The sequence below is a fragment of the Panonychus citri genome, unplaced genomic scaffold (genome assembly GCF_014898815.1).
Source record: "Panonychus citri isolate SS breed McGregor unplaced genomic scaffold, ASM1489881v1 Contig00019, whole genome shotgun sequence".
NCBI lineage: Eukaryota > Metazoa > Arthropoda > Arachnida > Trombidiformes > Tetranychidae > Panonychus > Panonychus citri.
Window position 1 is genome coordinate 1,274 of NW_026515424.1, and position 13,902 is coordinate 15,175.

Genomic DNA, 13,902 nt, shown 5'->3' on the forward strand with positions numbered 1-13,902 from the left:
AAAATTATTCAATGTCTTCTGGATTCCATGGAATATATAATAATTACATTTAGTTGGGACGAAACAATCTCCAATCGACAAAAACTTTACGAGCATGGATGAACTTTCCCAGTCCCGAAAGCAGTAGAACTTTCTGGACGAGTTGTCGATTGAAACGAATTGCTGAGTATCTCTCGAGCGAACTTAATATTATTATATTCTTTCGTGTGAAAATAATGATGCGCAAGTCGATAGAGGGATTTGCCACGGTTAGGATAACGGCCTATGTTTCTATACATTTGAGCCAGACACAATTCTTGAATTTTTCATACCATAATTGTCCTTCACTTTCCAATGTAATCGAATCACGTATCACCTCTTCGACATCTTCTGGTAAAGAACCAAAGAAAGTATTTTTGCAGCACGAGTTAAAACCCTAACATTTGTGATAATATTTGCGCTGATAGATTTCTATGTTTAAAATATGCTTAAGGACACAAGCGTAAATCCGATAGTGAATTTCGCTGCCAAAACAATGAATTTCAGTAGTAGAATTTACATTATCAATTTCAGCAATCGCTTCACTTGAAATAGGATGAGACAAAGATAATTCGTAATATTCAAGTGCTTGTAAGATGTTTTTCTTTCAGCGATTTTTCCTAAAAATAATAATAATAATTAATTTCATTGGAAGCAGGTAACTTGCTACCATGGTCGAAGCAAACTTTAGCTTGATCGAGAAAAGTTTGATGTTGCTCGGCCATTTCTTGTTTTTGAATTCTCCAAAACTGGTCCAAATTTCATGACTCGAGAAATATAACTCGCTATACTGTAAGAGAGCTTTCCATATTCGAGCCATAACTTGGATTCACTTTTTTTCAGCTTAACCGCTTTAATGAAACAACGAGATGCTTTTTTCCCCAGAAGTAACACTTGATGAGTAGATGAGTAGAAAACTCGACCATTCTGTTTGGGAATAGAAATTTGGGATTAGAACTTTAACAAAATAAGTAGTTTTAAAACTTACAGCCGAAGAATATTGATCAATTTGACTTGTTATTGCGAGAGCACAACCAACCCATGAATCAAATCGACTTCGATTTAAAGTTAAATCAAGAATATAAAATTTGATGGCTTTTCTATGAATTAGATAAATAATATAATTAGAGATCATTTATATTTGCAAGCTATTAAAATGAATAAACTTACTGAAAGTCTTTGTGTTTTAAGTAATAATCAGCTAAATAATAATAAAGATCTTGAGTAACATGATTTTTTGGAACACCTGTAAGCTCAATTGATTTTCCATGATCGATAAATTCTTTGACACAATAGGAAAATCTTTCAGGATTTAAATTTTCAGGGACCAAGGGAAGCAAATTGCATAACAACTCTTCAGTATTTGCACTAATTGATTTACTTATTTCACTTGTAAAAGTTGGTAAAGTTCTTGGAATGAAGTAATTGTAAATAGTATGCATGTCCTTCCAAAGTAGAGAAACTCCGGATTCATGATTAGCTGATAAAAAGCTACATCCTAAGTGTTTGTAATAACAACCAAGGCAGCTAAAGATTAATTTCTCTCTCTCGATATTTGCTTGATCGGTCAAGTAATCAAGTGAAAGAGATAAAAACTCTCCATTGGAATCACAACAAGCTTTTTTATTCCCTAGATAATCGTGAACTGAACTAATCAAATTAGCAATTTTTTCTTCACCCGTATTACCAAGTCGCATCTCGTTTATGAATGTTTGTAGAATACAAGTCCAGGCCAGTGCATTGTAATCTTCGGTCCCTAATTTTAGCAATTTGATCGCTAATTCTCGATCAATAGATGATCCATCACCATTCTTTAGATAAAATAGTAATAGTTTTAACAATCGATCAGTTAATTGTTTACTTTTAGCAATTATTTCGATCCCTCGTTTCCATTGTTGTGATGATTGGATGGCTTGATAGAAATACTCTTCTTCTTGTTCAGAGTTCAGATTTAGATGCTAATAGTTCAACAATTTCCTGGTGTCGATGTTGATCTAATAATGTGTCCAAATTATTTCCATTCATCTTATTAATCATTGATCTAAGACTAGAAGAGTTATAGACAGTCTGATTTGCCGCTTGCACTAATTTGAGGTTAGACTTTTCGAAAACTTCATTTGCCATAAGAAGATAATCAACTTTAGATTCTTTGATTCCTCGAAGAATCATGAGACGAATGAAAAATTTATCATAATCGTTGGGATTCAATAAATCTCGCAGATATGGAATTGATTCAGTCAAAAATATTGCTTCAGATTGATTAAACTTCACTTCATTGGCAGTTAAGATCAATTTTGTCGCTAATATTCCAATACCACTGGTACAAAGCGTTGAAAGTTTGGACCTTTTTCGATAAATTCCATACAGATCCATGAAATTAGAAGGTAATTTGATTGCAGTGGATTCGTTTGCTATTTCGTAGAGAAGATCAGAGATAAGCAGGTGGATTTGTTTTCCTTTTGAGACGAATGGTATTTGTTTCGAGCGATAACGGGTTAAAATTAAATGTTCCACTTGAGCTTCGTTCTGTGTTTGTACCTGTAATTCCTCTTCTTGGACTATTTCACGAGTTAAAACACTTTCGGGGAACATGAAGAAAATCTTTTTGTACATATTGTCCACTGTTGCATCGGTTGTCTTTTTATCACGAACTGATCTTCGTTTCATAGATAACTCAGGACTTGATCCGCGTGTCTTTCGCTTATTATTTTGATTTAGGGTTTCCTTGTGAGAACTTCGGATAGACCGAGGAGCATTGCCATTTGGAACAGGATTGGAAGAGATAGTGATTGATATTAACGAATTAGGATCGACTTTATGTTCTGTCATTTTGTTTTTAACGTCTATCAAGGCTGAAATTAGAGATTTTAAAGAGTTATAGCTGGTGTCATTGAGATCGAAACTTAAAGATTTCCGAAAATTTTCTCGTTTTGCTTCACTTTCCTTTCGTCTCTCATGGAGTTGTTTTAAATTCTCCAGTACTTCTAGAAGTTTCATCATTCTTTCTAAGTCTTGCTCAGGATTCCAATTTTTTAGATATTTAAGACGGACAGGCAATTTAGATTCTAAAGATGGCAAACGTTTCAACATCTCTGATATTAATACACGAGCTTTAAAGTAATTGCCATCCTTCATTAATCCTTTGATTCCGAGTTGTAGACAATTATTGTTATCATTGAGCACGAAATGAAGACCCATTAATGTGTCGAGAACAAACCAATTGGTTGGATCGATTCGATGAGCTTCTTCAAAACATATCCGAGCAAACTGCAAATCTACTGACTGATTAAGAGCTCGTTTACCAGTTTCAATTAATAGAGTAACATCACCACCAGCAATGGAAGAACAGTCGAGAAAATAATCCAGATCATTTCTTGTAAGTTGTTTTTGATTCGTGAGGTTGACAAACTTTTGTTGGATACAGTTGACAAGATTTCCTGACTTACAGTTGCAGGATTGAGAGTTACAGTCATTTTTATGGCGAAGATGATCTTTGATAAAGTCGTGAGCCAATTTAAGTAAATTATCTGGAAAGAATGGACTATGATTAGACTTCCAATTCCGTGGACCAGAAACCAACTCATGAAAATCAGTCTCTTCACTCCAAACAACGCCCGATTTTGCTAATTCAGGAATATTATACGATTGGACGATCTCGTAATTTCGAGTCCGCAAGTTTATAGTTAAGTTTATCCGACTTGATTAAATTGATTATTCCAAGTTTATCATTTCGATTTAATAGATTCGAAAATTGTTTAACTTTGTCAGCTGCATTTCGCAAAGAGTCTAATTGATCTTTGTTAATGTTCACATAAGATTCCAATTCCTTTTGCAAGTGGTTGATTTGCTTATCGAACTTGTCCTTTTCTTTTTCAATTTCATTCGCATACTCTTTCAGTCTTATGTTCAATAGATCCAATTGCTTTTGTACATCAGCAAGATAAAATTTAATATTTTCAGTTACACTGATGTTGTTGGTATCGGTGTTGTTGTTGTCCAGTTCAATTGGTACGATATTAGAAGAATTATTGTTCTTTGCACATTTTGCACAAAACAATTCACTGGTTTCATTGTCGAAAAATTGAGCGATGCATTTGCTACATTTGGAACATGGTTGATCATCAGTCTCCGAACTGAGAATCACAGCAGAGCATCGTTTTGATGGTAAAATTGTTCTATGAAAACTAAGTAAATGAGGCTCACAAAAATCTTTTTCATCACAAAAACAATGGAAAATGGCTTGATTGTTACAAACGGAATCATCTCTACATCTTTTCCTTTCAATGGCTTTGAGATAATCAGTTTCGACGAGTTTAGATTTACACAAGACACACAAATCATTTTCTTGTTTACACTTTTCACAAAATGTTTTTAAACATTTGTGAACATAAAAACATCACTTTGATCGTGACCACAGTCCAGCTTGTCGATTGATTGACTACTCATTTCTTGTTGATAAAAAGATTCAAATTTTGAGTGAAAGGTTAGTCAATATTAGTCAAGAGATGATCAAAGGAGTTAAAATCAAAATATTGAAGGCCAATCTCCAACATGACATGAGCTTTAAAAATTGTTGTTTGGAAATTTTAATCCTGCAAAGTAACTGTAGAGACGATAAGATTGGCACCATTAATTAATTACCATTTGGCTAGATAATTAGATTTAATTAATTTAACATTTTCTTGCTTGTCAATGTTGATAATCACATCCATTTGTATAAGTAAACATTGTTATTAAACAATTAACCTCGTTAACAATTCTTATGACCAAATTTCCACATCCTTAAACATCGGAAACACTGGAAACAAATTTAAAGGCTTATTGATAATTGCAAGTTGATTCAGTTTCTTGGTTAACATAATTGTTACAAATTAAAGACTCAAAGGGGAAACCAAAGTAAAACTTAAGATTCATTAAATTAAAAGAACAAATTACATAATTTGAGGCCGAAACGAAGCTCAAAGTTTAAGGCAACGAGACTCGTTGAACGAGAGTTAAAGTAACAGTTTTTTACTCTTCATTTTAAAAAATGAAAAAAGAGAAAAACAAAAAAGGCGCGACATTCGAATCAAATTATTTAATTACCAGAAATTTTATTCTTAATTACAATTTAATTGGAATATTTGTTTATCTGGTTCTTAGAGCTTATCATATACCATAGATTCAAATTTTTGATGGCCCATTTAAAGGAGAACGTTGATCAATTATTGATTCGATGAAGCGGAATTATGGAAATTTCAAAAGTTCAGTGAGTTTCTTTCGAGAGAACCAAAGATCTCAAGTCATAAAATAATAACAGAAAATGTTTTTCATAAAAATAAATAATTATTCAAATTGAACAAATTGAGTTTCGTTAAGAATTAGAAATGGTTCTTGCAATTTAAAAAATATTGTTTAAAAAATCTCTCACCATGGAAATCAATTAATAAAATTAATCAATTGTTACAAATTCGACGTTTTTCGAGAAATTGTTGAGCCTGTTGCTTATATTAATCGATCAATACAATTAATCAATTGTTATACATTCGTCGTGTTTTTCGAGAAATTGTTGAGCCTGTTGTTTATAGATAGGATATTCCATCAATTTGTTACAAATTCTCCTTACATCAACTTTTATTTGATCTAAATTGTTTCGATTTCCTTTTGCTTTTGCAATTCGACTTTCGTAAACGTTGAAACAATGTTCCATTGATTGTTTTCCAAGATTTTCCCGATCGGTTTCACAAAGATATTCTTCAAATGCTTCTGAGCTCAGAAGCATTGTGATTCTGAACAATTGTTCAGCATCTCCCAAATTCTTGTTTACATTAATCAATAACAGAGTCGATCGAAGCATATGAGTAATAAAACTTCCTGGTCTGTCAAATATCGCATCTAGGTACATTAGATCAGGGAGTGCGTCCCAATCATCAGTCAAGTCAAAAAGACCATCAAACCTATGCCTGTATTCTGAAACAGTTGAAATTTCCCCATTTGATGTAGAGCCTTGTGAATTAGGTGGAAATAGAAATTTATTTGTAAGTACCTTTTGTGAGAATCGATAGTCTTTAGTCAGAAAATAATGATGAGCAATTCGATAGAGTGATTTGTAATGCTGAGAACGTTGTCTTAAAATATTTAAAATCGCTTCAAGACACATTTGTACTATTCTGGTCAATAGTTGCTCGCTATCACTTTCGAGGATTCCATCATGGACCAGAGTAGCCAAATCAGTCACCGTTTCGTTGACATCTCGCATGATTTCATCATCTGTTTCATCTCTTAGATTAAACCAGAACCGAAATAGCTTTTTTTTGAGTTAGAAACAACATAATCTGTGATAATATTTTGTTGGCGGAGTTTTGTGCTATTAATATACTTGAGGACACAAGCGTGAATACGATAGTGAATTTCGTTGCAAAATTATCACAAATTTCATAGTCATAACCGATTCCACGATTTGCTGCACTTGAGAACATATGAATCTTAGATAATTCATAATATCGAAGTGTTTGTAAGATGTTACTTCTTTCAGCAATTTTCCTAAGAAATAATTCATCCAAATTTCATCAGCATCACCAAATTTGTTAGCTGATTCGAAGCAAACTCGAGCTTGATCTAAGAATTGCTTTCGCCGTTGATTCATTGTTTCTTTCCCCGAATTTTCCAACACTGGCCGGATTTTCATGATTCGAGAAATATAGCTCGCGATGTTATAAGCACACTTTCCATTTTCGAACCATACCTTGAATTATTATCTTTAAGCCGAATCGCTTCATTGAAACACCGTAATACTTTTTCTTCTAAAAGCAACATTTCTTCAGTAGATGAGCAGAAATCTCGACAACTCTGTTTTAAAAGAAATTAGAGATTAATTAAAGATTAGAAATTTAACAAAATAAACAAAAGATCAAATACTTACAGTCGAAGAATATTGATTTGTTATTGCGAGAGCACAACCAACCCATGAATCAAATCGACTTCGATTTAAAGTTAAATCAAGAATATAAAATTTGCTGGCTTTTCTATGAATTAGATGAATAATATTATTAGAAATCATTTTAAATTTTGAGCTATTAAAATGAATTAACTTACTGAAAGTGGCCGTGTTTTAAGTAATAATCAGCTAAATAATAGTAAAGGTCTTGAGTAACATGATTTGTTAAAATACTTGTTGTAGGTTCAATTGATTTTCCATGATCGATATATTCTTTGACAGAACTGGAAAATCTTTCAGGATTTAAATTTTCAGGGACCAAGGGAAGTAAATTGCGTAGAAGCTCTACAGTATTTAAATCGATTGATTTATCTGTTTCACTATCAAACTTTGGTAAAGTTTCAGGGATGAAGTAATCGTAAATAGGACGAATGTCCTTCCAACGTAGAGAAACTCCTGATTCATGATTAGCTGATAGAAAGCTACATTCTAATTGTTTGTAATAGCAGCCAAGGCAGCTGAGAATTAGCCCCTCTTTGATTCTGCTACATTGAAAAATCAGATAATCAAGTGCGAGAGATAAAAACTCTCCATTGTAATCACAACAAGCATCTCTATGACCTAAATAATCGTGAACTGAACCAATCAAACCAGTGATTTTTCCATCGTCTAATTTACCATCTCGCATTTCATTTATGAATGTTTGTAGAATACAAGTCCAGGCCATTGCATTGTAGTCTTTAGTCCCTAATTTGAGCAAATTAATGGCCAACTCACGATCAATTGATAGTTTATCACCATTCTTTAAACAAGCTCGTAACAGTTTTAACAATCGATCAGTTAATTGTTTACTTTTAGCAATAATTTCGATTCCACGTTTCCATTGTTTTGATGACTGAATAGCGCGACAAAGGTACACTTCTTCTTGTCTAGAGAGCTCAGATTTAGATGCTAATAGTTCAACAATTTCATCGTGTCGGTGGTGATCCAATAACGTGTCCAAATTATTTTCGTTCATCTTGTTGATCATTGATTTAAGAATAGACGAACTAAAAAATGTTTGATTTGCTGTTTGAACCCATTTAAGGTCAGATTTTTCGAAAACTTCATTTGCCATTAGAAGATAATCAACTTTAGATTCTTTGATTCCTCGAAGAATCATGAGACGAATGAAAAATTTATCATAATCGTTGGGATTCAATAAATCTCGCAGATATGGAATTGATTCAGTCAAAAATATTGCTTCAGATTGATTGAATTTCACCTCATTGGCAGTTAAGATCAATTTTGTCGCTAATATTCCAATACCACTGGTACAAAACGTTGAAGGTTTGGACAATGGATAACTTTTTCGATGAATTCCATACAGAACCATGAACTTAGAAGGTAATTTGATATAAGCTGCTTTGTCTACTATTTCGTAAAGAAGATCGCTAATAAGCAGATCGATTTGTTTTCCTTTTGAGACGAATGGTATTTGTTTCGCGATAACGGGTTAAAATTAAATGTTCAACTTGAGCTTCGTGCTGAGTATGTATCATTAACTCGTCGTCTTTCTGGACTATTTCACGAGTTAAAACACTTTGGGAACATGAAGAAAATCTTTTTGTACATATTGTCGACCGTTGCATCGGTTGTCTTCTTATTTCGAATTGGTCTCCGTTTGACAGATAACTCAGGACTTGATCCTCTTGATCCTATGGTCTTTCGCTTATTATTTTGATTTAGGGCTTTCTTGAGAACTACGGATAGACCGAGGAGCATTGCCATTTGGAACAGGATTGGAAGAGATAGTGATTGATATTAACGAATTAGGATCGATTTTATGTTCTGTCATTTTGTTTTTAACGTCAATCAAGGCTGAAATTAGAGATTTTAAAGAGTTATAGCTGGTGTCATTGAGATCGAAACTTAAAGATTTCCGAACATTTTCTTGCTTTGTTTCACTTTCCTTTCGTCTCTCATATAGCTGTTTTAAATTCTCCAGAACTTCTAAAAGTTTCTTCATTCTTTCTAAGTCTTGCTCAGGATTCCAATTTTTTAGATATTTAAGACGGACAGGCAATTCTGATTCTAAAGATGGTGAAAGTTTCAACATCTCTGAGACTAATACACGAGCTTTAAAGTGATTGCCATCCTTCATTAATCCTTCGATTGCGAGTTGTAGACAATTATTGTGATCATTGAGCACGAAATAAAGACCCATTAATGTGTCGAGAACAAACCAATTTGTTGGATCGATTCGATGAGCTTCTTCAAAACATATCCGAGCAAACTGCAAATTTACTGACCGATTAAGAGCTCGTTTACCAGTTTCAATTAATAGAGTAACATCACCACCAGCAATGGAAGAACAGTCGAGGAAATAATCCAAATCGTTTTTTGTGAGTTGTTTCTCGTTTGTGAGGTCAACAAACTTTTGTTGGATACAGTTGATAAGATTTCCTGACTTACAGGGGCAGGATGGAGAGTTACAGTCATTTTTATGGCGAATATGATCTTTGATAAAGTCGTGAGCCAATTTAAGTAAATTATCTGGAAAGAATGGACTATGATTAGACTTCCAATTTCGTGGACCAGGAACCAATGCATGAAAATCAGTCTCTTCGGTCCAGTTAAAACCCGATTTTGTTAATTCAGGAATATTATACGATTGAATGATCTCTTCAACCCACAGCCGTAATTTCGAGTCCGCAAGTTTATAGTTGAGTTTATCCGACTTGATTAAATTGGTTATTCCAAGTTTATCATTGCGATTCAATAGATTCAAAAATTGTTTAACTTTGTCAGTTGCATTTCGCAAAGAGTCTAATTGATCTTTGTTAATGTTCACATAAGATTCCAATTCTTTTTGCAAGTGGTTGATTTGCTTATCGAACTTGTCCTTTTCTTTTTCAATCTCATTCGTATACTCTTTTAGTTTTATGTTCAAAAGATCCAATTGCTTTTGTACATCAGCAAGATAAATTTTAACATTTTCGGTTTCTCTTATGTTGTTGGTATCGGTGTTGTTGTTGTTGTCTAATTCAATTGGTACGATATTAGAAGAATTGTTATTCTTTGCACATTTTGCACAAAACAATTCACTGGTTTCATTGTCGAAAAATTGAGCGATACATTTGCTACATTTGGAACATGGTTGATCATCAGTCTCCGAACTGAGAATCACAGCACAACATCGTTTTGATGGTAAAATTGTTCTATGAAAACTAAGTAAATGAGGCTCACAAAAATCTTTTCATCACAAAACAATGGAAAATGGCTTGATTGTTACAAACGGAATCATCTCTACATCTTTTCCTTTCAATGGCTTCAGTTTCGACAAGTTTAGATTTACATGACACACAAATCATTTTCTTGTTTACACTTTTCACAAAATGTTTTTAAACATTTGTGAACATAAAAAACATCACTTTGATCGTGACCACAGTCCAACTTGTTGATCAATTGATCAATGTTGATAATCACATCCATTTTTAATAAGTAAACATTGTCATTAAACAATTAACCTCGTTAACAATTCTTATGACCAAATTTCCACAACCTAAAAGGAAAACACTGGAAACAAATTTAAAGGCGCATTGACAATTGCAAGTTGATTCGGTTTTTTGATTCACAATATTGTTACAAATTAATTAAAGACTCAAAGGTGAAACAAAGCTAAACTTAAGATTCATTAAATTATAAGAACAAATTATCTTATTTAATGCCGAAACGAAGTTAAAGTTTAAGAAAACGCGGCTGTTAAACGAGTAATAACAGATTTTTATTCTTAATTTTAAAAAATAGAAAGAAGAGAAAAACAAAAAGGCGCGAGATTCGAATCAAATTACCAGAAATTTTATTCTTAATTTTAATTTAATTGGAATTGGTTTATCTGGTTCTTAGAGCTTTTCATATACCAAAAATTCAAATTTTGCTGATCCATGTAAAGGTGAACTTTTATCAATAAATGATTGTATCGAGTGGAATAATGGAAATTTCAAAAGTTCGTTGAGTTTCTTTCGAGAAAACCAAAGATCTTTAGTCACAAAAAATAGCAGAAAAATATTTTCGTTGTAATAAGAATAGTTATTCAAATTGAACAAATTTAGTTTTGTTAAGAATTAGAAAAGATTCTTGCAAATTCGAGAAATATTGTTGAAAGAACCTCTCATCATGGAAATCGATTGCTAAAATTCATCAATTGCTACACATTGAACAAGTTTTTCGAGAAATTGTTCAGCTTGTTGTTTATAAATAGGATATTCCATCAATTTGTTACAAATTCTCTTTATATCCTCTTTAATTTGATCTAAATTGTTTCGATTTCCTTTGCTTTTCAATTCGACTTTCGTAAACGTTAAAACAATGTTCCACTGCTTGTTTTCCAAGATTAATCCGATCAGCATCAAGAAGAAATGTTTTGCTACCCAATTCGGATGAAGCATAAAACGTTGCAATTTTGAACAATTTTTCAGCATCACCCAAATTATAATTCGTCCAAATTTCGTCAGCCCTGGAAAATTTGCTAGTTGATTCGAAGCAAACTTGTGCTTTGTCTAAGAACCGCTTGTGCTGTTGGTTCATTTCTGCTTTTTGTGAATTCTCCAAGACTGGTCCAGATTTCATGATTCGAGAAATATAGCTCGAGATGTTATGAGCGCACTTTCCATACTTATACCATACCCTGGATTTATTATCTTTAATCCGAATCGCTTCATTGAAACATCGAAATACTTTTTCTCCCAAAAGCAACATTTCTTCAGTAGATGAGTAGAAAACTTGACAATTCTGTTAGAGAATAGAGATTAGAGATTAGAACTTTAACAAAATAAACTCGAGTTTAATACTTGCAGGTGAAGAATATTGTTCAATCTCATCTGCTAGTGAAAGAGCACAACCAACCCATGAATCGAATCGATCAAGATTTAGAGTTAAATCAAGAATATAGAATTTTATCGCATTCCTATGATTTAGCAAAAAAGAATTAGAAATGTTATTAAATCAATTAAATAAATGAATCAGGATTAGAGTAATGGATTATCATTATACTTACTTAAAGTCTTTGTGTTTTAGGTAATAATCAGCTAAATAATAATAAATATTTTGAGTAACTCGATGTTTTGGAATATTTGATGAAGCTTCAATTGGTTTTCCATTATCAATATATTCAGAAATAAATTGAGAATATCTTTCAGGATTTAAATTGTCAGGAATCATCGAAAGTAAAGATCGAAACAGCTCCTCTGTCTTTGAATCAATTGGGTCAGAACTTTCGTCAAAACTTGGCAACTTTTTAGGAGTAAAGTGATCATAAATAAAATGAATATTGTCCCAATGTAGATTAACCCCCGTTCCTTTATGAGCAGTCAGAAAGTTACATCGTAATTGTTTGTAAAAACAACCAAGACAGTTGAGAATTAACTTTTCTCTTTTGATATTTACTTGATAGATCAAGAAATCAAGTGCTAGAGATAAAAACTCTCCATTGAAATCCCAACACCATCCTTTATTCCCTAGATAATTATGAACTGAAATAATCAAATCGACAACTTTTTCTTCGTTCGTGTTACCAAGTCTCATCTCGTTTATAAATGTTTGTAGAATACAAGTCCAGGCCATTGCATTGTAATCTTCTGTTCCCAACTTCAACAATTTGATAGCCAATTCTTGATCAATAGATGTTCCATCACCATTCTTTAGACAAGATTTTAAAAGATTTAGCAATGTGTCGGGTAGTTTTTTACTTTGGGCAATTATTTCGATCCCTCGTTTCCATTGTTGTGACGATTGAATAGCTTGACAAAGATACTCTTCTTCTTGTCTGGAGAGCTCAGATTTAGATGCTAATAGTTCAACAATTTCTTCGTGTCGATGTTGGTCCAATAACATGTCCAAATTATTTTCGTTCATCTCGTTGATCATCGATCTAAGACTAGAAAAGTTATAGACAGTCTGATTTGCCCCTTGCACTAATTTAAGGTTAGACTTTTTGAAAACTTCATTTGCCATTAGAAGATAATCAACTTTAGATTCTTTGATTCCTCGAAGAATCATGAGACGAATGAAAAATTTATCATAATCGTTGGATTCAATAAATCTCGCAGAAATGGAATTGATTCAGTCAAAAATATTGCTTCAGGTTGATTAAATTTCATCTCATTGGCAGTTAAGATTAAGTTTGTCTCTTCTGGTGTTATGTTCTTGGTTGAAATAGTTGAAAGTAGCGGATACCATTTTCGATGGATTCCATACAGATCCATGAAATTGGAAGGTAATTTGATTAAAGCTGCTTGATCTGCTATTTCGTAGAGAAGATCACTTATTAGTTGGTTAAACTCTCTGCCTTTTGAGACGAATGGCTTTTGTCGGAACATGTAACGTGTCAAAATCAGATTCTCCACCTGAGCTTTGTTCTGTGTTTGAATCTCTGAGTCACTTTCTTGGTGTATCTTACGAGTTAAAACACTCTCAGGGAACATCGAGAATACTTTTTTATACATATTAATACATGAATAGTTGACTTTTTTACGCTTAGCCGAAGATAATCTTAGTTTATTAGATAAACCATAGCTTCGTCCTTTCTTTTTACGCTTAGTATTATGATTCGACATTTCTATGTGCGTACAATCAATACTCGGAGGAGTAATTGGTTGAGCGATAGAACTGTTATGGATTTCTAACCTTATTACTTCATTTAAATCAACTCTGTGTTTTGTCATTTCATTATGAACAGATATTAAAACTGAAATTAGGATTTTAACGACGAGAGTGTTTCTGCATTGAGAGATAAATTCAAAATTTCCGAGCATCATCTTGATTTGCTCCACATACGCTTCGTAAATTATAGAGTTCTCTTAAACTCACGAGCTCGTCCAAAATTTCTACCTTTCTATGACCTTCACAAGGATTCCAAATGTCTATGAACTGTAGGTCAGAAGGTAATTTTGATCGTAAAGGCGGCAAACGTTTCAACACCTCTGAGA

The 13,902-nt window shown here is 32.9% G+C and overlaps 2 protein-coding genes across 2 annotated transcripts; both read right to left on the reverse strand.

The window, feature by feature from the left end:
* Positions 1 to 6,552: 6,552 nt before the first annotated feature.
* Positions 6,553 to 8,392, reverse strand: LOC128394239 (uncharacterized). Its single transcript, XM_053354541.1, has 3 exons — positions 7,093 to 8,392; positions 6,920 to 7,022; positions 6,553 to 6,846 (listed from the first exon to the last, which is right to left on the reverse strand). Exons 1-3 carry the CDS (start codon positions 8,307 to 8,309, stop codon positions 6,682 to 6,684), a joined length of 1,485 nt encoding a protein of 494 aa, XP_053210516.1. The 5' UTR covers positions 8,310 to 8,392; the 3' UTR covers positions 6,553 to 6,681.
* Positions 8,393 to 11,568: 3,176 nt separating this feature from the next.
* Positions 11,569 to 13,666, reverse strand: LOC128394247 (calcineurin-binding protein cabin-1-like). The gene is made up of 3 exons (XM_053354554.1): positions 11,973 to 13,666; positions 11,767 to 11,882; positions 11,569 to 11,707 (listed from the first exon to the last, which is right to left on the reverse strand). The coding sequence occupies exons 1-3, from the start codon at positions 12,971 to 12,973 to the stop codon at positions 11,679 to 11,681; spliced, it is 1,146 nt and encodes a 381-aa protein (XP_053210529.1). The 5' UTR covers positions 12,974 to 13,666; the 3' UTR covers positions 11,569 to 11,678.
* Between the last annotated feature and the right edge of the window lie 236 nt (positions 13,667 to 13,902).